This window comes from Nuphar pumila, chromosome 2, assembly GCF_984573655.1.
Source record: "Nuphar pumila chromosome 2, dmNupPumi1.hap1.1, whole genome shotgun sequence".
Taxonomy (NCBI): Eukaryota; Viridiplantae; Streptophyta; class Magnoliopsida; order Nymphaeales; family Nymphaeaceae; genus Nuphar; species Nuphar pumila.
The window spans coordinates 52132895-52157057 of record NC_143250.1 but is presented as its reverse complement, the minus strand read 5'-3'; the positions used below and the strand labels follow the sequence as shown (position 1 = coordinate 52157057).

The following is a 24163-nucleotide window of genomic DNA, read 5'->3' as shown; positions in this document are numbered from 1 at the left end:
AAGGTCCCGATTCACGTTATAGGCTTCAGATTTTACATTGTGAACTTTTATATATCCTTGTATTGTATTGTGGTATCCCACAGTGATCCCTTTTTTGCTTCATTCATTCTTGAGTGTAGTTTTGAACTGTGATCACTACGGCTTTTTTGCCCATTAAGTTAAAACCAACTTCAGTGCATGATTCGATTCCCGTGGGCGTTATCCCCCCTTGCATAAGCCGAAGCCGGTTGTTCCCAGGGGTTGAGTGGCGCGCCCAGGTTTGCACCCCTCGGGGGTGGTTTCTCAGTGCAGTGCAGTGCAGTGCATGACTGGAAACTAATTAAAGGATGGTTCTGCAGCTATCTTGAACAGCTTGAGAGTAACCCTGATCTTGATCGCAATGAGACGCTTGGGCATTTCATCGAATCACACGGCTATTCTCATGCATTTCGAGACCATTACCTTGTGAGTTCACAACCATCTTGTTCATTGCCTTTCTTTCTTTTTGGTACTTGATCTTGCATTGCCCAAATGATGAGACTGATGAAGAGGAGTGATTGGCTGCAGATTCCAATGTGTGCCTCAATTTGGTCGTCCTCCTCCGAAGAAATGCTCAACTGTTCAGCTTACTGCGTACTTTCATTCTGCAAAAACCATCACGTTCTCCAGGTAATGTGACCTCTTAATTACATGCCTTTTGCACCAACACCACCACAAAAATTTCCACTAGGAGAGTGGACTTGGTACTTGGCTCCAAGCACATTCTAATGTGCTCTGAGCATCCTGGTGTTTGAAGTATGGCTTTTGAAAAAAAAAGCATTTGAAGTTTGAATTTATTTTTTAGGGCAGATTAAGTGATATGACAAAAAACAATTTTTTCTCTTGAAATCACGACGGTCCGTGGTGAAATGATGACATCAGCACTTTTGGTGCTCCCGACTGCTAGCACAATGAATGGTGGGGATTGAAGTCATGGATGGTGGTGATTTTAAAATAGAAAACCTAGTGTTTTGTCTTTTTTTTTTATGATGAAGAACCGTTGCGCCGAAGCGAGAGAAAACCCCGGATGGGGCCTCACAATCATCCTGCCTTATGTGACCCACCTCTGAAAGCTACCGACACACCCCTGCACCAGCGCCCCCACACCCACTGGCCACACGGGGGACCCCTGACGTGCTAAAACTGTGTTTTGTCAAATTAACCTTGACTCGAGCACATTATAACGTGCTCACATGGAGAATAAATATAGGATTAACCGAATCTTTATTGGTGGTAATGCAAGTATAAGGTGTTCTGCCCAACTAAGGGGAGCTATCGTAGCTGCCCTTTATTAAAAAAAAAAAATGTCCCCCCAAAAAAAAGAAAAGGAAAAGAAAAAAAAAATTAAAAGAGGCTGCACTTATAATAAACTGTGAGGATTTTGTACCAACGGGGCTCCACTTGTTTGGTAGGAGCATCTCTCCTTGTGTTGGGACGTTGCAAGTTCAAATCCCATGGTATCATTGTATAACTGGTAGGGGTTTGACTAACCCCAGCTTGCCTTTAACAAAAAACTGTGAGGATTTTGTGTTGAAGCACAAAAGCAATGTCTGAACTGGTTGTCTAAGGTTTATGCACAATCTACTACATAATAACAACCATGCGGTAATGATTCGATTGTGAGGTTTGTATCGTGAGCTTTGTTGGCAGCACACCATCTACGCTCCAAATTATTATCCAACATCTGACCCAAATCTGAATCCAATTACTACAATTCGCTGAGCCGGATCGAATCTGATTAATAATCGGTTTCAGATTCAGTTTGGGATTTTATTATCAAATCTAAAGGATATCTGCATCCAACAGATATCCAAATTAGGTTACATGTAAAAAGTAGACTGGGTGCTGCTCTTTTCCATCTAAATCTGAATCCGAATCCAAATACTTAATACCCAATTAGGTCAGATTCAGTAAACGGTACATCCAACCTAAGTCCAAACTGTTTGTCCCTAAATGCAAAACATTCATATGGAACCTAATTTTCTTTCAATCAGATTCAGTGGCAAAACCTAAAATCGAATTCGGATTCAAATACCATGCTACGGGTTCCCAAACATGGTGAGGAATCAGGAGTAGCTGCAAGCCTGAATCTTTGAAGGAGTTGTTTATGCTTCCAAACAAAAGAGGTAGTCCACATCTCGTTCTATCCCCCCGACTCCTTGCAACTCCCTCCAACACGGGTTCCCAAACAGAGCCTTATTAATCGTATTCCATTTGGCTTACTGAATCCACCTAATTGGAGTCTGATTCAGTTTAGATGTTGGATAAAATAGCATTGACATCCCTGGTCCCTCTATGGATTGTTGAGAAAAAATGCCTTGATATTTTTGACAGCTTGATACTAGCATTGAAAAAAAAAACGAAGTAGAATTGATTTTTATCGTGGTTACTTTCATCACCGTCCTCTCTTTTTCTTTTTATCAATGTCCGCCAACTTTATGGTACATGCAATTTAGTGGCAAAAATTGGTTGAGTCAAGTGAAAGCAGGTTAAGTTTCGATCAACTCGTATTAATAGTTGGAAAAAAATTGAGAGCAGCATTTGGAGTGAGTTTGGTTTGCACGGAGCGCAATAAAGTGGAAATCAAATTCTTCTTATCTACCAAAATTGTTGGTTATTTTCTAGATTAAAATGAAAAGGAATTGGGACTTGTTTGAAAAGGTGGATGTTGGGAAAAAGAATGGGAAGTAGTGGAAGTTAGTTTTGAGAAAATGTGATTATCAAAGTTACTTTTGGTTGTTTGGCACAAGGGAATTAGAGAGTTGATTGAACTTGACATGGAGTTCATCTCCATCAATTCGTTGATTTTTTTTTTTCTTGAGAGGAAAGAGAAAGAGGAGCGGGTGGATAACCCTCCATTGGATTCAAACCTTAGAACCTTGGGTAAAGATAGTGTGACCTAACAATCCAGCTATCTTATAATAATAATAATAAACCAATGCAGCTATCTCATTGATGGCTTGATTTTTCGTGTTTTCTACTTGTGAAAGGTTCTGCTTTTCTTGCTTGTTTGGTAGGAGCTGTTAGTGCAGGCCACCATGTGTTGGGACGTTGAAGTTCAAAACCTAATGTTATGTTGTCTAACTGGTGGGGTCTGCCTAACACCAGTTTGCCTATAAAAAAAAAAGTTCTGATCTTCTCGTCCAAAACTTCATCCTCCATGTTTAGATATTTTCCTCTATTCCAATGCAATGTATTCTTCATTTCTCTCATTTGTATCAGAAACAACATAGAGATCATAACTATTATCCTATTTTTGGGAACCAGTGTTGGAGGGAGTTGCAAAGAGTTGGGGAGAGTAGAACTACCGAAATTCGAGGGAAATGGATTTGGGAGGAGTTGTGAAATCCCTATCCACTTTGGAAGAATAAACAACTTCAAGGATAGGCTTGTAACTATTGATTCCTCACCATGTTTGGGAACCTGTAGCATGATATTTGGCTTGGGTTAGGGCTTATAAATTAGGTCTTAGGTTGGCCTATATATAAATAACAATTTAGGACTTAGTGAGGTAAAATCTTATTGTTTATTGAGGTAAAATAGGTGAATATAAGATTTACTGGAGTAAATTAAATAAAAATTTTGAACCATTAGAAAATTAAGAATCCACTGGAATCCTTGTGATTCAAGGAGTTGCAAATACCTCCTCTTTTTAAGAGTTGGGGTCGACTGATTCCCAGCCTAAAATGTGGACTCCCCCCAACTCTTTCTCCCTAACGTCCGCCAAATCCGTGATCTGAGTGCCACATCACATAACCATCGCCGAATACACTACAAATACTCCAGTAACATGCTCCCAAGCAAAGCCTTAATTTCTCCCATAACAATAAAAGAGACCCCAATTCCTTCCAAATAACTTGTCTTTCCAAACCATTTTTCACCATTTCCTTCTAAATACCCCTGCTAAACACAAATTTAATGGAATTGGATTCCAATCCTACTGATTTTCTCCTGTCCTCATATTCTGCACACATCACAAGTGAAGATGAACAGTCAGCTGGGAAAGTAGAAGCTGTGATTATTGATGACAAGGTCAATCTTAGAAATAACTTTCCTAAGATTTAAGGCAAAAACAATCACGGCTGACAATTATAATCACAACTTGTACTTTTCTCTTGTTTCATTAAACTTGAGAAAGTGTTGTGAACATCTTGAGAAAAATTCAAGAATCACAGGGCAGTGCAAACATGCTCTTTGGAGAAAAAACTTTGATGGCATAAAAGTGGCAGAAGAGAACCACTAAGACTATTTTCTGAGCTGATTAATTTTTCAGGTGCCTCGCTTTCGAGCCCCCACTACCGTCTCTTCACGTAATCGACAAGATGGGAACCCAATTTCCTTCTCTTCTCCAATTCCCTCTTTTCTGCAAGCAGCATTAAGCGCGATGTGGGTTCTTATAAGAGGTGGAAGTTCTTGATATAAAACCGAAGGGATCGCTTCCATTCAAGCTCCTGGCAGAAAAAATGTTTTTCAATGCTGTGTGGGAGAGGAAATGTAAAAACCACCATAAATTCATATAAGTATACCACCATTGCTATATAACTTGAATGCAAAGAGAAAGCATGTTGAGAAAGGGAATAATTTGGTTTCTTTTCCTGAATATTGTTGAATGTGTTCCGAAGGGGTTATCTCATAGGGTTACTTATTTTCGGAATCGAGTCGTTACCGTTGTTTTTATTTGTTTGTGTTATTGAGATTGGTTTTATAGTTTTCTTTGCTGTGGAAGATGTGACAATGAAAAATTTGTGGTCCATGCTGCAGGTCTTTGGGCGACCACAATGGCTTACTGTCAAGGATCGCTCACATTCTTATGTCAATAAGGTTTGAACATTTCACTTGTACAAATGATACATTAACTCTATTTCCATCTCTTCAGAGTACAATATTTGTGTATGGTCCTTTTGAACAATAACAGATCATAGATGAACTGGAGAAACGAGGTTGTCAGATAAGAACAAGTTGTGCAGTGAAATCTGTTTCAACAGCTTCTGGAGGTAACGTGTTTTTCTTCTTGAAAGTCTTCATGGATCTATGAAGGAGCAAGCTAATCTTACCTAAAATCTAAATCTAAAAGGAGAGTGAAATACTCTTTCATAGATCTAATGTTAGATGAGTATAATGATGGAAACTCTTGCATTCTTTAGCGAATAAAGAACCTAACCTTGGCTCTTTTTTCTTTTCATCAACATAAAAAAACAAGTGATAGGAATACAAGGGAGTAGAAACGAGAAGGCCATACAGGAGAAGGGTTGACTCTATCTTTGGTTTTATCCAAGGTTGCCCGACTAGAAAGCGGGTAACGATACGGGAAGAGAAAGTGAGAAGCGATGCATAATATATATATATATATATATATATATATATATATATATATATAAGATTGAATGGGAATCATAATGAAATACAAATAAAAACTAAAATAAATGTGACTAATATTAAATTTCATGATTTTTTAGTATAAAAATTAAATTTTTCACAAAATCTAAAAATAATGACTACCAATTTAGAGAAAGCATATGGAAGTGGGCGAGAAGAGAGAGAAAACACAAAAAACATGAAAATTTGATTTAGAGAACATATAAGAAGAATAGACGAAGCGTGTGGAAAGCAAAGGAAAAGTGTGGGAGAATCAATGTTCTCATCAAGTTTTGGAAGCAAGGAGTATCGCACTTCCGAAGCAAGTTTCCGGGAAGTGGGCTTCCCACCTATCTAAGAAGCTTTCGGTAACTTTGGTTTTATCCATAGTCAAAAATATCGATCTAGGTCAGCGAGGCAATTTCTCACGATGTTATATAGGTTAGGTTGATAAGTCTCAGGAAAATCTCATGGCTTAATTTTTTTTTAAATATAAAAATAAAAAGAACCACCACAATGGTTACCTATGTGTCAGCAGAGTCCTGGTGAAGCTGAAGGCTCAAGATCGAATCCTGCTGGCCCATAGGGGCTGATATTGCTTTTGTTAAAGATCCAGATCCAAGTGATGCTACAAATCCAGACCCAGGTGGTGAAGGGTCCACACGACTAGAAAGAGTCCCAATTAGTCAGGGTTCTGCTAGTCTCCTCACAGGTTCCTTCAAAAAAAGAAACACAGAGAGAAGGAGAGACTCCAGCTCATTAGAACTCTCCTAAGGTCAAGGTGCTGAGTTGAAGAACTCTAGAAGTCCCAAGTAGGATCCACATTGTAATAAAATTCCTATCAAGGATTCTATTTATAACAAACCTCTAGGGTCCTGTAATCACTATAAATTGAATAGAAACCCTCCCTCAGAAAATCGTTGAGAGGGAGAAAACACATAAAAAACATGAACAATTGATTTAGAGAACATATAAGAAGAATAGATGAAGTGTGTGAAACACTGTTAGTCTCCTTATAGATTCCTTCAAAAAAAGAAACACAGAGAGAAGGAGAGACTCCAGCTCATTAGAACTCTGTGGAGGTCAAGGTGCTGAGTTGAAGGACTCTAGAAGTCCCAAGCAGGATCCACATTGTAATAGAATTCCTATCAAGGATCCTATTTGTAACAAAGCTTTGGGGTCCTGTAATCACTATAAATTAAATAGATCCCCTCCCCCTCAGAAAATCGTTGAGAGAGAAGGAGAGAGTTGTTGAGATCGTGGACGTAGGCACTTTCTGTCGAACCACGTTAAATCATGTTCTGCATTTTTACTTTCCTTGTCAGTGTTATATTATATATATAAGTAGATGGATACATGTATATATATATGAAATATATATATGTATATGTATCTTCTTTTATACACATAAAACATATATTAGAAAATACATTGTCTTATGGATTACAATTTAACACCCCCCTCAAACTTAGGGCATAATGACCAAAAGTTTGCCAAGAAGAAAGTTTAATCATGGAGAGCACAACGATTTGGTGAAGAAATCTGTCAGCTGATATTCTGAAGTTACATATGGAAGATCTATGACTCCTTTCAGATATGCTTCTCAGACATAATGGCAGTCTATCTCGATGTGTTTGGTTCGCTCATGAAATGTGTGGTTTTTGGCAATATAAATTGCACTATTGTTATCACAGCATAGCTTAGTGGGCCCTTCTACATTAATCCTCATATCTTCTAGTAGCTGATGAATCCATACAATCTCCATGGTAGTAGTTGTCATGGCTCGGTATTCAGCTTCGGTAGAGGATAACGATACTTTTTGTTGTTTCTTACATCTCCATGAGATTAGTGAGTCTCCTAAAAACACACAAAAATCAGTGGTGGAGTGACGGTTATTTGGATTACCTCCCCAATCAAAGTCAGTATAAGCTATTAAATTTAATTTAGAAGAAGATAAAAATACTCCCTTATTCAACGATCCCTTTATGTATCTGATGATCCGCATAATTGTACTCATATGAACGGATGTTGGTGCATATTGAAATTGACTGGCAGTATGAACTGCATGTGAAAAATCTGGTCTAGTAATACTCAGATACATCAAGGAGCCTACAAGTTGTCTCTAGGGAGTGGGGTCTTTGAGAATAATTTCATCATCAATTTTCATTTTGGTTCCTACTATAGAAGGAGTTTCACAAATTTTATCATCTGTAATACCTGACCTGTCAAGAATCTCAGAAGCAAGTTTAGTTTGAAATAGAAAATAACCTCTATGTGAATATGCAGCTTCAATTCCCAGAAAGTAGGTCAGAAATCCTAAGTAAGACATTTCAAATTTATCTTTTAAAATAGATTTTATGCTCTTAATTCCTTTAGAATCGCTTCCAGTTATTAGCATATCATCGACATATAAAAGCAATATTATTATTCATGGGTTGGATTTTATAACAAATAAAGCGGTGTCAGTAAAACATGAGGAAAAATCATTTTTCATTACAGAGTTAAATCTATCATACCAAGCCTTGGGGGCTTATTTTAGTCCATAAAGTGCTTTATGGAGACGAAGTATTTTTCTTTTAGGAGTCTCCATTCCTGGAGGAGCATCCATATACACTTCTTTATTAAGATCGTCATTTAAAAAGGCGTTTTTAACATCCATTTAGTAGATGTTCTATTTTTTAATAGAAGCGATAGTTTAAGGCATCTGACAGTGACCATTCGTGCAACAGGGGCAAATATTTTTTTATAGTCAATCCCGTATTCTTGACTATATCCTTTGGAAAATAGACGAGCTTTATATCTTTCTAGAGATCCATCGCTCTTGGTTTTGACCTTAAACACCCATCTACACCCTATGGTTTTCTTACCCTTAGGAAGATCTTGAAATTCCCAAATCTTCTCTTTTCTGAGAGCTCTAAGTTCATTCTCTATAGCTTCTAAACATTCAATACTTTTTTTGGCTTCTTCAAAGTTTTTGGGTTCTACATACGACTGAATGGCACTAAGGAAAGCTCTATGTTGAGGTGTGAATGAATCATAAGAAATGAACCTAGAAGGGACTTTTCTATTTCTCTCAGCTCTCCGTGGATTTTTCTCATTTGAATAGGTAGTTCCACTAGATTCGTTATATTTTTTATGGAACTTCTAAAATTATTTTATAAGAAATGAACCTAGAAGGGACTTTTCTATTTCTCTCAGTTCTTCATGGATTTTTCTCGTTTGAATAGGTAGTTCCACTAGATTCGTTATATTTTTCTATTGCACTTCTAAAATTATTTTTATCTCTATGGGAATATGTGATAGGATCTCTAGTTGTTTCTTCATCAATATATTGATAGGTAGATGGAGTGTAGTAAAGAGTTATTCTCCTCAACTTCATTATCACTAGAGTCATTATGTGGGAACTCATCATCACTAGCATCATCATTTCTAGATAATAACTAAAATAAAAAAGAATAATCCATATTTTTTTCATGAGGTTTACATTTTTTAAAACCACTAACATTTTCCAGAAAACTCACATTTCTGGACACATAATTTGTCGCTTTTAATATCATAACATCGAAACCCCTTTTGAGTTTCGGAGTAACCAAGAAAAGAACATGTGATAGCTTTTGGGGAAAGCTTGTCATTCTTGTCCGTTAGAACAAAACATTTGCATCCAAAAATTCTTAACCTATTATAATCAGGTTATTTTGTGTACAACATTTCAAAAGGCAACATTTTGTTTAAATTTTTTGATGGAAGCCGATTTATGAGATAGACAGATGTGAGAACTGCCTCGGCCCATAAATTTTTTGGTATGTTATGTGAAATGAGAAGGATTCGAGTAGTTTCAATGATATGTCTATGTTTTCTTTCGACTAATTCATGTTTTTGAGGTGTTTTCGGACAAGATTTTTGATGGAGAATATCATAACTCTCAAAATATCTTTTGAATTCATTTGATAGGTATTCTCCTCCAGAGTCAATTCTAAGAATTTTCAAGTCACCATTAAATTAGTTTTTGATCATCATATGATATATTTTGAATGTCGTAAAAAACTCATGTTTGTGCTTAAGAAAAATATCCAACAATATCGTCAACAAAAATCACATAATACGAAAACCCCCCTTTTGATAAAACAGGTGTCGATCCCCATATGTCCGAATGGACAATTTCAAATGGTCTTTCTCATCTTTCCAAGAGTACAATCATTACATGTGAAATCACTTTTACAAAAATGTTTAACAAAAGGTAAGTAAGAAATTTTAACAATATTGGGATGTCCAAGCCTTTTATGTCATACATTAATATCTTTATATTGGACAACATTGCAAAAATGGTTTTTTCGAACTTAAACATAGTCTAGATCTCTCTTCCTAGAGCCTTCCCCAATCAACCTCCCGGACTGACGATCCTGTATCCAATATTTATCAGATGAGAATTTTATATCACATCCATGGTCCGAGAGTTGAGATACTGAAAACAAATTTAAGTTTAATTTTGGTATAAATCTAATTTTTGGGATAAAAAAACCCTTGTTTTTCAAAAATTTTAATTCCTTTGATTTCAAGAGAAGTTCTATCCGCAGTTAACAAAAGATGAAGAAGAATTTTTTGAATATTCAAAAAAGAAACAAATACTTGGAGACATATGAAAGGAGGCACCTGAATCTAAAAGCCAAGAAGTCTTACTGGGAGGAGAGAAAGTTGACATGGCGGCTCCGGAAATTGCCCCCTTGAGAAGAGGTTGAAGTGCTTCTACAATTTGATGCAAAGAAAGAGCTCCATTAGAAGAAGATGAACTTTCTTCCTTTTGGGGTTGGGATGTGGTAGCCATGACTAGTAACTTCTTCCATTTTAGACAAACCAGTTTGATGTGCCCCGATTCCTTACAAAAGTGGTACACAACTTTGCTATAATCTCTTTTTCTGCCTTGCCCACTATTTTTCATTGTTCCTTGATTTTGATTGTTGAAGTGGAGAGGTTTGTAGGTTCTCAAATTGTTTCCCGGTCTTGAAACGACATTAACACCTTCACATTCTTCTTGGTTGGAAGGTGTTGTAAGAACACTTAGGTTATTTTTGCTTATACTCATATGAGTCTCTTCCCTCACTTAATTTAGTAATTACATCTTCAAGGGAAGGGAAAGTAAAGGCGAATAAAAGAGAGGATTGTATTTGTTCAAATTTGGGTCTAAGCCCATTTAAAAAGTTGAAAAAGCGATCTTCTAATTGTTTATGCCTAAGCTCAATGGCTTCACCACTCCATTTGGGCTCAAGCATGGCAGGTTCATCTCAAATAGAAGACAACTCCGCAAAATACTCTTTAATAGTCATTTCGCTTTGTTGGAGGGTCAAGGGCCTTTTTTGAAGATAGTACTTGTGGGACAAGTCTCTTGAAGTGTACATTTTTTCAAGATATTATCATGCTTAAGAGGCCTTTTTGAATTTGATAATGTTGGCATTAATTCTTGTTTCAACGGATGAAAAGATCCATGATAGAATTTTAAAATTTTTCATCTCTCATTCCTCATGCTTCTTACGATAGTCTTCAAGCATTTTGATTCTCTCTTCACCTTCAAGAATTTTTATTTCTCCTCTTTCTACTAAGGTAATCATTGGTTCTAGTTCCGGTTCTGGTATTGAGCCTTGGACATATCCCCAAAGCCCTTTACCCCTGATATTACCGACCCAAACATGATAATTTGAGCCATTGAGTTTGAACCCAAGAGAGAAGTGAGAGTCTTTTTTCACCATTTTGAGAAGAAAGAAATATAGAGTGAAGAAGATCTTACCACAAGCGAGTCTTTTAGAGCTTACTTGATGTGGTATGATTCTTTCGATATATATTGCAAGGAGTCTCCAAGTAGAGAAAGGTAGGTGCATGCCTTTCGAGGCACACAATCTTCTTCAACAATCACCTTTCTTCTTCAATAATTTTCAACAGCTCTGATACCATGTAAAGAATCCTTGCAAACAATCAAGTTTTCAAATAACTTTGATACTTCAAATACTCAAGACACAAAATAAATGCACAGTGTTTATAAGCTTTACACCACAAAAAAAGTGCAATGAATGCACAATGTTTATAAGTTTAAGGAGACAAAACTCCTTACCGTAATACATACCTTTACAATGGGCTTACAGCCCTTATTTATAAGCTTAGCAACTCATAAGAGTTGTTGGGTTGATGCTCTAATTAGAGCCGTTGGGAGTCAACCCAACTTCTCTTATTCTTAACTGTGCACTGTATGTATAGAAATAGTACATAAAAAAAGATAAAAGAAAAAAAAAGTTACAAAAATAAGAAAAATTAAAAGGAAGAATTACAATCATATTCAACAACATGAATATGCATAAAATGACTAAAATACCCCTACAACTAATACAAGAAAGAAATATATATTATATATATAAGTAGATAGATACATGTACATATATATGAAATATATATGTATATGTATCTCCTTTTATACATATAAAATATATATTAGAAAATACATTGTCTTATGTATTACAATTTAACAAGTTTTACCTTGGAGGGAGTCGAACCCATTAAGTGACCCGGTTCTCAGGTGAGGATTCCTTTGTCATAAAAAAAACAAAAATAAGTAAGAAAATAACATGTTTAGACAATAAAATATGTATATAATAGAAGAAATAAGTAAAAAAATATAAAAGAAAGAAGAAAAACACATTTAAGATGTAAAAAATAAAAAAGGTAAAAAATAATTGATAATATCACAATATAATTAAATTGATGATATTTTCAAAATATTGTGATATTTTACTTTAATATAATTTGATGAAAATACAACAATAATATTTCGGTATTTTGAAAATATTGCTGGTATATGTGACTATGGTTTTATCATGTTTATAAACTTATTCAAATTGAACATAAGAAAAAGAGATCAAGCATTAGGAAATTGAATGAATTTCTTTTCACTGTTTTCTCCCTATTTGTTAGTTATTATATTTGCAATCAATGGTATATTTATATGTGCTCAGCATTTACACCCTCAGAACAATATCAATTTAGAAAACTTGGAATGTGTACGAGAGTCCTCTATTAGTGTATGCATGATGAAGCAATGGGTTGAGAAAGAAAACTGATTAACCAATATGTACGGTTAAGTTCATGATCTTTAGTGAAAGTTCAATTATGTGTAAGACTGTAAGGAGACAAGCCAACACAGTGTCCGTCGTGAGATACCATATGAAACACCTTGTACAAGGTTTTGATCATGTTTGATGCAGAAGATCAATGTTGACCAAGTCGGACATGGTCAAACTCATGTCTAGGTATAACTTTGTCTTCTTTTGATTGTTAAAAATTTTGAAAATAGAAATCTTAGAAGATAAAATGTCATTAATGCTCCTTTATACCTGAACCTAAACCTAAATTGTCAGTAACTCTCTTGTATAAAACCCGAACCCTTCTCGCTCTCTCAGTTTGTAGAAAATCGATCATTATTTATCATCCAAAAAAAAGAAGCTAGATCATTATTACCTTTCATCCAACTATTTCATCATGCAAATTCTAAATGAGTCCCCCCTCTCTGTATCTAGTGTGAACCCCATGAAGTGAGTTTGGTAACAGTGCTTTGCTAAACATAGCATCGTTAGGAACAAACATGATCCATAAACTTAAATTTAGGTACCGAAAATATTCGTTATGCTTGATTTGGTGTTTCTGCATAATTTTCATTTATGTGTGCATGCATGTTTGTGTGTGTGTCCTCGTGTCCTACAGTTTGCACAAACTCTTGAATCTGTATCTTGTCCATATCCGTGAATCTGTATGGCATAGTTTTGTCCCTTCTCTTTCTTAGTAGTGACAATTAATGTATAAAGAAACCAGGAATATCAAAATCTTAGCAGTGAACCAAATGTGGTGGGCTTGTTAATGTCGATGTGTATGTTTATCAAAGGTTGATGCATTTTATTTTATAAGATAATATTTTTGGGCTTGTATATCAGATATTCACTATTCTTATTGCTAAACTTTCTCTAAATGAAAAACTGTGAGGACAACTTGCACAGAGTTTTACTGTATCACAATAATTTTGCAGGATGCTCCATAGTGACTGAAAATGCTAATAGGGATACATATGACGGATGCATAATGGCTGTCCATGCACCTGATGCTCTAAGAATACTGGGAGAAGCTGCCACATTTGAGGAGGTCAGAATTCTTGGTGCTTTCCAATATGCTTACAGGTATCCTTGAAATTTTCTTCTGTTCTAGTTTCATTGTTATTTTTTATTTTTTTATATGTCACTCGATGATAATAATAATCCTCCAATTGTTCTTCTGCTATAGTATTTTTTTTATGTTATTGGATGATAATAAATTACTGTTTTGCTAGATAAACTTATACTGAAATTATTAACTCTCCATGGTTTCAAGACCAATTGTCATCTCATTCTTCTTGGCTCTGATGATAAAGGTGGGAGTTATTGGGCACCTGAAGGGGGGTGTAGTTACAGGATTTTTGTAAATCTCTAGACCCCTAATCTCTTTTCATCTGGGGCTTCTGTAACTTTCTTATCATGCTATTCTTGCAATGAGAAAAGTCAGAAATACAGGACATGAGGAGGAGTGCGTGATACAAAATATGGGACCTTTCTGGAACTCAACACTCTTCCAGCTAGTCACTTACAAACCCTATTACCATCAGAAAATATCATTCACAGTGAAGGCAGACCTTATTAATGTATAAAAGTAATTCCTTCACAAGTTGCTTCAGCTGATTGACAAAAAACAAAGAGGTTGCAGCTGTTAGACAAATTATTCTACTTCTTGAGGCTCCACAGAGTAGATGGAAAGTTTTCTAACTGCTTAGCTTGTTAGACTTCTTGGACTAGCTTCAAAGTTATGTATCTCTTATCCCTCCACCTTAATCCACCTATTAAAATCTTATGCAGTAGATTTTCAGTGCCAGCTTCTTCTATATAAAGTTGCAGCTGAAGTTCATAAAGGTGAATTCAGTTTACTTTTGTTCAGAAATGGATGCAGTCATCTATATTCCAGAGATCATGGTTATAAGGGTGTGGAGCCTGTTGGAGACTTCATGAGTGGGAGTCGCCTAGTATTTGCATTTTACAATCTGGTGTCTTAACTCTTAAGTAATTTGTAGAAGCATTTATAGTTAACTTCATTAGTTGTATCTTTTGGTTCAGTATAATCTGATAAATCAGTTTAGGGGTTGGTGTTGGACTTGGTATCTTATTGTTCTGCTAAATTTGAGTCCTAAATTGAGGCATCTTTGAGACCAGGGTAAGGTTGTGTCCTGAATATTCTCTTAATGAGGAGCTAGAATTGGTCAGCTAGTTCATGACTTAGATCAAAGACTCAAAGTTTTGAGTCCTTGGTTGAGTTATGAGCCTAGGATGAGGTTGATCCTGCATTTTCAGTTGTTGATGTGGAGCTAGTCTTGTCTTCCTAGGTTCTACTTGAGTTGTTGAAGAATCCGGGTCCTTTTCAGATCACCGAGTACCACAATGCCTTATGGTTAATAAAGAATAAAAAATAAAACAAAATGGATAAAAATATGCATTTTGAAGAACTATGAAAATGACATATGTCAATGTTGGTTAGCTGAAGCAAACAATCTTCCATTGAAGGATGTGCGAGCAATTTCTTTATAGTGTTCTATCATGCTATTTGGTTCCTCGTACTTCGAACCAAGTTTGAAAATGACTGTTTAAAAACTATTCTTTTCCCATAAGATTTTCTTTGAAATAATCAGTTATCTGATTTTAATTGGCAGTGATATATATCTTCACCATGATGATACCTTAATGCCCAAAAACCCAGCAGCCTGGGGTGCTTGGAATTTTCTTGGAGTCAAAGGCAACAGGATTTGTGTGACATATTGGCTCAATGTGCTTCAGGTTTGTAGGGTTTTGCCCTCATGTCTATCTCTTAATAGTTCTCCTAAAACCTGTCCTTGAAAGACGCCTCTCTCTCATGCACACAGACATACCTGTGTGTATGTGTATAAATAATACCTCCATAGTATCTTAGTGAAGCAATTTCTTTGGATACTGTCTTTTTTATAAACCTTGTGAAAATCCTTCCATTCAAGAAAATAAAAGTAAATAATACAAAATATAGGAAAAGGCTTTATATGGATACTTTCTTCATAATAATATGCAAGTTTGTTGACATATGTTGTGAAATAAGTCATATAAACAAATAAAACATGTCAAAGTCACATGGAGATATCACTAATGTTGCAACTTCGAAATATCACTATCCATGAAGGGATACAACAGCCCATCCCATTAGGTTATACCAACAATTTTACATGGACAACTATAATATCTCCACTCTGGGATATTGTATAACCTCTACGGGATGCTTTTGAAGGAGTTACTTATTTGTTTACCTATCTGCTTCTGAAGGCATCAAGGTGCTTTTTTGTGGTTCAGTTGTCTTTTTCCTACTATTAGTTTCACATAATGATGCCAGCACTCTGATTGTTGGATAAAATTCATGGAGTTGCAGCATTTAGAGACTGATCTGCCTTTTCTTGTAACCCTCAATCCATTTCATCTGCCACGGAATCAAGTTCTTAAATGGTCAACAAGCCATCCACTTCCAACGGTGGCTTCTGTGAGGGCTTCACTTGAATTGAGTGAAATTCAGGGAAAGAGAGGAATCTGGTTTTGTGGAGCCTATCAAGGTTGGTTGTAGATTCTTCTTCTTGTCACTTTGTTTTTCTTTGTTCTTATTTAAATGAAGACTTTACATATTCCTTTTGGTGAAAATATTACTTTCTCTGCAGGATATGGTTTCCATGAGGATGGATTGAAGGTAAATATTGTTGCTTTGAAACTTTCAAACTTCTTTGTATTTGGTAATGTTCAATAAAATATCAGAAACACTGTTTTGCTTTTCCCTTAAGCATGTTGTTGAAGTTATTGTTAAAATTGTACATATATGTATATATTATATATATTACATATATATATTATATATATTTATTTTTATTCTTTTTACTTTTTTTTTATTCTTATTTTTATTTTTTGTATTTTAGTCTAGTTAAAAATGAACTAGAGCTCTATCTAGTCAACAAGATATTGATTAGTTGTAGAGTAGTTGGACTAGCTCCAACGACTATATCGAGTCTCCTCTTCTTCTTTTCTCATGTATATAAATAGGGGTTGAACTCCTCTTGTAAGCTATGCTTCTTGCCTGGTGATGAATAAAATAATATTTCTTTTTAGCCCTCTTGTGAATACCCCTTGTGTGGGTTTGGTATTTAGTGCGCCTTTTTGTGGACACTTGTGCGTGTTCTTTTGAATCTTTGCTGAGCATATTGAGTATGATTGGAAGATTCTTGTTTCTTTACATGGCATCAGAGCAAAGGTAGCTCTTGACTCTTGAAGATTGCTTGTTGCATCATTTTTCATGCCGCAGGAAGAAAAAAAGATCTTTGTGAATCAAGTGTTCGTGAAAATTGTGCAAGTGAGGCTTCTTGGCTTGAGTGATCGTGGTGTATTCATGCTAATTTGTGGTGGTGCGCTTGTGCTAGTTCTCTTTCTTTTCTCTCATCTCTTTCTCTCTTTTTGTAAAAATTGATCACAATGAGAAAGTCACCATTATACCTATGAAGTTCAATGATACTAACTTTGTAATATGGTCTTCAGTAATAAAACACCACATATGGAAAAATGGATTATGGGGATTAGTTGATGGTTCTGATATGGAGCCTAAACTAATCCTCACAAAGGTAGAAAATGAAAAAGAAGTGCCTCTTACAGATGGTGAGAAGGCTAAGGCACTACCTACTTATGAAAAAAAGTGGAAAGAGTAGAGAATGGGTCATGCCAAGATTATGTCTTGGTTAATCAATAGCGTAGATATTAAAAAGTGCTCTAGTCTTGCAAAGTTTAAGCATGCCAACAAAACATGAGAATACCTTAAAAATATGTATTTTCTTAAAGATATTGTACATGTATACAATTTGCAAAAAAAAGTTCGGATAATGACTCAAAAGGGCAAAAGTAGTAGAGAAGACTATAATGAATTGTCCGAACTTTGAGAAGAATTATCTATTCTTGAGCTTAATTGGCATTGCCCGAAAGATATAGAGTTTCGGCAAAAGTAACTTGATGCAAAACATTTTTATCAATTTATAAATAGTTTGAGGCCGGAGTTTGAAAGCACCAAATCCACGCTTCTTCATAGAGGAAAATTTTCTTCTATTGTTGACACTATTGAAGAATTGAGTATGGAGGAAAATAGGCTAAGAGGGCATCATTTAAAAAATGAAGACAACTCTGTTTTAGTTGTCTCTAGACCGGAAAACTACATGTGTCCTTATAAGCCACCTCATTGGAAACAAGGTGTTTCATTTCATATGACCCCCAATCAAAATGTTTTATCCGAATGTCATACCATCTCAAGCATATCAAATGTTTTCACAACTGATGTTTCATCTCTTGAAATAAAATTAATTGAAAATTTCAAAAATACTTTACAAAATTCTAAAAGATTTATTATTCCAAAGGTAAGGTATATTCTTAAATTAAATTTAAATCGATTGTCAGTTTCTCAAATATTTGACCATAGATGAAATGTCTCCTTCTCTTCTAATGGTTGTTGGGTGCAGGATCGTCAGTCAGTGAAGTTGATTATGGAAGGCTATAGAGAAGGAGGCCTCTACTACATGGATTTTTTTAAAATACCTAAAGATACCTTTTATTGCAATGTTCAAAAAATTGGTTTGGATTTATGGCACAAACGATTTGGTCATCCTAATATATCCAAAATTCAATATTTTTTAAATCTAAAAAACAATTGTAACTTTGAAAATTTTAAATATAAAGATTGTATCCATGGTAAAATGAAGAGATTATCATTTCATGAAAGAACCTTTATTTCTTCTAGACCGCTTGAGTTAATACATTCGGATGTCTGGAGGCCAACACCAGTTATATCAAATGGTGGATATGTATTCTATGTGATTTTTGTTGATGATTTCACTAGGTATACTTGGATCTACTTCCTTGAGCATAAGTCTAAAGTCTTTTCTCTTTTTCGAATATTTTACAATTTAATCAAAAATAAGTTTAAAATAACATTTCTATCTTTTGCATTGATTCAGGAGGATAATACTTATCAAATGAATTTAAAGATTATTTGAATTGATATGGCATTACATATCAAAAGTTTTGTCCTCACGCACCACAACAAAATGGTTTGGCCGAACGAAAACACATACATCATAATAAAGTTAAGTACCAGAATTTTGTTGATAGTAAGTCAAGTACCAAGGGATTTTTGGGGCTGAAGTAACCCTAATTGCCACATATCTCCTTAATAGAATGTCATTTTTTCTGCAAAATATAACACTAGTTGAAAAGCTTTTTAAATTAACTCTTGATTACTCTAGCTTGAGAGTTTTTGGATGCAAATGTTTTGTTTTCACTAACAAAAATGATAAGCTCTCACTTCGTGTTGTTCCCTGTGCCTTTTTAGGTTATGCAGATAATAAAAAAGACTATCGATACTTTGATCCCAAAAGTAAAAAAACTATATGTTTCAAGAAATGCATCCTTTTTAGAAAAGGAAAGTTTTTTTTTACTCTGAAAAGGCTTAAGAAGTAGCTAACTACTCATTCTTATTTGATTTGATTCCAAGTTATGAAAAACATGATTATGAATATGATTTTGATGATAATATTGATATAATAGATGAATGTAACCTTGATAATGATCACGAAGAACATCCTCATAAGAACCAACATTGTTTGCAATATTCTAGACGTAAGGATCCCAAGGACTTCAATCACACATGTGCATTAGAGAAATATGACAAACAATCCGAAATTCATGTTAAGTTATATGTAGAATGTCATATATATATATATATATATTTGAGATATATGTATATATAACTATAATTAATAATGTAATTTAGGTTGCCCAGTAGGGGCATTTTAGTCATTTTGTACATGTTAGAAAATAAGTTTTTCTTTATTCCTCTTCTTTTAATTTTTTGTATTCTATCTCATTAAATAAGGGCATTTTTGTAAAATGCCTTCTTATAGTCGTTGGGAGTACTCCCAACGGTCACAAATATGGCCATTGGGAGCCTCTCAATGTCTATTTGGAGGCTCCCTCTTGGCCTCTTCTTGTCTATAAATAAGGGCTTAAGGCCCTTTGTATTCGAAGCTTCTTTGAAGCTCCTTGATGAATAAATTCATTATTTTTAAGTGTTGTCTCTCTTTAGAAATTGTATGCACTCTTGTGCTTGTGTAAGCCTTAGTGGTTTCTGGATAGTCCCATAGTTGACTTGTGCATGTGCACTTTGTGATTGCGTTCTTCATAAGCCCTTAGTGGTTTTTGTGCTTTGGACGATTTATGGGTGTGTTTGGTGCGTAGCTCTTTATGGCTTATTGTATTTATCAATTAGTGGCTTCTTGTTTACGTGTTTATGTATTCAATGTAGTCACTTTGTGACATTTTTCTTTGCGTTAGTGTTTTATTACAGTTCAAACTAGGAGATCTTCTAGGATATCTAGACCACTGAGAAAATTTGTATCTTATGATTCTTTTGTCCCAAAATATAAGGCGTTCATTGCTTTAATTTACTCATATATAAAACCTTCAACTTATACTCAAGTCAAAGAACATTCTGAATGGATAGAAGCCATAAGAATAGAGTTGGAAGCTTTAGAAATGGCTAATACTTGGGTCATTCAAGATGTCCTACAAGAAAAGAAACCCATAGGTTATAAGATCAAAACTAAGAGTGATGGAACTCTTAATAGATATAAAGTCAGACTAGTTGCCAAAGAATATTCTCACGAATATGACATGAATTACGAAGAAATCTTTGCACCAGTTGCTAAAATTATTATTGTTAGGACCCTAATAGCCTTAGCTTCTTTTAGAAAATGACCTATATTTCAAATGGATGTAAAAAATATTTTTCTTAATAAAAACTTAATTAAAGAAGTTTATATGAAGGCACCTCTTGGTATAAATATTCCTAAGGGAAAAGCCCTTCATCTAAAAAAGGCTCTTTATGGTTTTAAACAAACACTGAAGGCTTGGTATGACAGGTTTAGTCGTGTTATGATTGATATTGGATTCAGATCTAATTTGACTGACATTGCCTTGTTTATTAAGATTTTTTATGTAGGTATTATCATCCTACTTCTTTATGTGGATGATATGATCATCACTGGAAGCGACAAACAGGGAGTTGAAAATATCAAAAAGCTTCTCAAAAAATATTTTAAAATGACTGATTTAGGCTTTTTAAAATATTTTTTAGGAATTGAAGTTGCTTACTCTTCTAGAGGATATTTATTGTCTCAGTCTAAATTTGCTCTTGATATTTGTTTATAGGTCCAGAATCACGGATGATAAAAAAATTGATACACCTAAGATTACCAACACCAAAATGAGAATTTATGATGGAGAACCGCTTGATATTGATATAGCACACGTTGTACACATAACTAGTCAATTTCAGCACGCTTCAACTTCTCTTCACGTTGGAGCAGTTCTGCGTATTATTAAAAACATTAAAAAGTCACTTTCTCAATAACTTTTTTTGTTTGCTTCATCTTCATTATATTTAATTGCTTACACTGATGCTGAGTGGAGAGGTGATACCAATAATAGGTATTCAACCACGGGTAAGAAACAACAAAAGGTTTTGCTATCTTCAAGTATCGAGCCATGACAATCACAATGATAGAGGTGGTCTAGCTTAGAAGATTGTTGGCTAACATGGGAGTTCAAGTAACTAGTGCCTCGCGGCTGTAGTGTGACAACAAGAGTGCAATTTACATTGCCAATAATTGTACCTTTCATTAACAGACTAAACATATTGAAATAGACTGCCATTATGTTTGAGAGGAGTATCTTTATGGAACTATAAATCTGCCTTATATGACATTAGAATATCAACTAGCAGATTTCTTTACCAAACCTCTCGCCACTCCCAGATATCACTTTCTTTTAGATAAACTTTCGGTTATTATACCGTAAGTTTGAGGAGTGTTAAAATTGTACATAATGTATATATTATATATTATACATATATATATATATATATATTATATATTTATTTTTATTCTTTTTACTTTTCTCTTTATTTATTCTTTTTTTTATTTTTTTTATTTTACTCTAGTTCAAAATGCACTAGAGTACTAACTAGTCAACAAGATGTTGACTAGTTGTAGAGCCGTTGGAGCTAGTTTAACGGCTACAAATAGAGCCTTTGGACTAGCTCCAACGACTCTATTGAGTCTCCTCTTCTTCTTCTTTTCTCATGTATATAAATAGGGGTTGAACCCCCTCTTGTAAGGTATACTTCTTGCATGGTGATGAATAAAATAATATTCATTTTTAGCCCTCTTGTGAATACCCCTTGTGTGGGTTTGGTATTGAGTGTGCCCTTTTGTGGACACTTGTTGTGCGTGTTCTTTTGAATCTTTGGTGAGCATATTGAGTGTGATTGGAAGATTCTTGTTTTTTTACACATACCATAAAATCCAGTGTCTAATCTCTACCTTCTATGGACAAATTCATGCCAGAAGACAAATTTGTATAGATACATCTTTGATTGTTGTTTATCTTGACCAGTTGCTCAACTAGTCCTTTATTATTTTTATTTTAGCTAATGCAGTCATTTTAGTTTCTCCATAATGATTTCTTTATTGTTTTTACAGGCTGCAATGGTTGCAGCACATGGCTTATTGGGATCAAAATGTGTTCTTCTAGAGAATAGAAAATGTATGGCACCTTCCCTGTTGGAGAGTGGAGCACGTCTTATTGTTACTAGGTTCCTCAAAAGTTACATCTCTGCGGGTTACTTAAGGCAGGTCCACTCCAGGACTTGCATGTGGCATTTCATACCTTTTATCTCCTTGATTCATCATTCTAATTCTCATCTAGTTCTTTATTAGTGATTTCCATGTTATAGTGCAACTTTATCTATTTATAATATTATAGATTCCCATGTCCATAGTCCATGAGCAAATGAATAAACATAACAAGGACAAGCTTTGAGGTTAGGGATTCTTTTCATGGATGAGAATTGTGGAAGAGGATTTATATTTTTATGTGCTTATGGACAAGCAAAGTAAAGGGGAAAAAATGGAAATAGCAAAAAATCTTGAAGAGAATCCAGCTGTCGATGCCAAGTGAAACCAGCTTGAAGGCTATAGAGGAAAGTCAAAGATGAGTCCATGAATGAATAGAAGCAAGACAAAATAAAAAGAGATTGGTAAAAGCTGGAAACCCCAAATAACATGACTCTTAGCTATAGCAGATGACTAATCCACTTTCACATGAAAGTTTATACTTGAAAGACATGATAAAAGTGGTCCATTTCAACTATAAAATGAAATACAAGAACATAAATGTTTCCGCAAGTAAAGGGCAATGAGTAAGACCATTTTTTTCAGAGTGCTGACATCAGAAAATCATGTAATCTTGTTGATGAATAGACATGAATACAAAAAATTGATAGGCAGATGAGAAATGAGTTTCAACTTCAGGTGTAAGATCTGAAAATCCAAGCAAATGGAGACCTTATATTTGATTAGCCTAAGGCTTCATACCATGTAATGTCAAACGTAGAAAAGAGAAATGCATGCTAAACCTTAATTGCAGGAGTACATGTACAAAGTAAATGTAGCAGAAGGGTGAAAAGGACAGAAATAGAATTGGGGACATATCACTATGCTATATAAAGAAAAAGGGCATTTTGCTATGTACATCAACATGTTTAGGCATCTTGTTTCTATTCATTCTATACAAATACATTTCAATTATTACCTTCTAATCAATTTGCATGTTACAGGCCTTACTTTCTGCACTTGGTTGGTACCATTTTGACTGTATCATGTATCCCTGTTAGTGAGACTTAAACTTCATCCTTTGTAATTTTCTCCTTTTTACCCACGTATTTCCAGTTTCTTATTCTCAGCAAACAGATCACTGTATGTGCTATATGGGCAATTTATGTAATCTGGAAAGATAAGTTTTTGTGATCTGCAAACAGACCACTGTGTGTAATGTGTCAACTACATGGACAATCTATGCAGTCTGGACTCTGGAAGCATAAGTTTTTAAGCTTTGGTTGATTTATGACTGAATTGGCTGCTACTTTTTCACTGCTTTTTACTAAACTCCGTTTCATGATGCGTGCAGTTTGCTAGAGGATGGTGGTACAGTATTTGAATTTCTAGGAACCAATAAAAAAGATTGCCTCAAATCTGTGATGAAAATTCACTCTCCTTTGTTTTATTGGAAGGTATTGCAACTAGCTTACACTTCATTTGACCAATCAAACTTTTTGCTTGATGCTTCATGATCACATTTTCAGGTTGTGTTTATGAGATGGAGTTCTCCTGTACAGAAGGGTTTTTGTAATGGGTGAAGCTATTGATTTTATTTGCTCAAACTTGCCTTCTGGTGGGTCAAATGATGGTGAATTCATGATTGTTTTAACAGGTTGCCACTGAGGCTGATCTAGGGCTTGCAGATGCATATATAAATGGTGATATATCTTTTGTTGACAAAGAAGAAGGCCTTCTAAACCTTTTCTTGGTGATTATTTCTTTCTCCACCACGCATTTAGTGCCAGAAGTTCAGCTGTTACTGTTGTTTTGAGTTAATAATTGAGGAATTCATATTTTTTTTGTGCCTTCTGGCAGATGCTCATTGATGGCAGGGATAAACGTAATTCTGTGGACCACATAAATAAAGGGTAACATCTGCTTAGTACTTGCTTTCTCTTTCCTCTTTTGGGTAATCTAGTTTGTGAA

At 34.9% G+C, this 24163-nt stretch overlaps 1 protein-coding gene across 4 annotated transcripts in view; it reads left to right on the top strand.

Moving 5' to 3' along the window:
- The window catches only part of LOC149845461 (uncharacterized), a 60695-nt gene that overhangs the window by 9865 nt on the left and 26667 nt on the right, over positions 1-24163 (top strand). For 3 of the 4 annotated variants that reach the window (XR_016430194.1, XM_089995758.1, XM_089995759.1), the window contains exons 4-15: positions 339-444; positions 547-648; positions 4780-4839; positions 4934-5012; positions 13433-13580; positions 15134-15257; positions 15874-16051; positions 16154-16182; positions 22061-22209; positions 23547-23649; positions 23850-23945; positions 24053-24105. Coding sequence is in view for 3 of the 4 variants with exons in the window: in XM_089995758.1 (XP_089851884.1) it covers positions 339-444; positions 547-648; positions 4780-4839; positions 4934-5012; positions 13433-13580; positions 15134-15257; positions 15874-16051; positions 16154-16182; positions 22061-22209; positions 23547-23649; positions 23850-23945; positions 24053-24105 (1227 nt within the window). In the remaining variant the exon portion in view is untranslated. The remainder of the gene's footprint in view (positions 1-338; positions 445-546; positions 649-4779; positions 4840-4933; positions 5013-13432; positions 13581-15133; positions 15258-15873; positions 16052-16153; positions 16183-22060; positions 22210-23546; positions 23650-23849; positions 23946-24052; positions 24106-24163) is intronic. The other variant, XM_089995762.1, reaches the window with a different exon arrangement.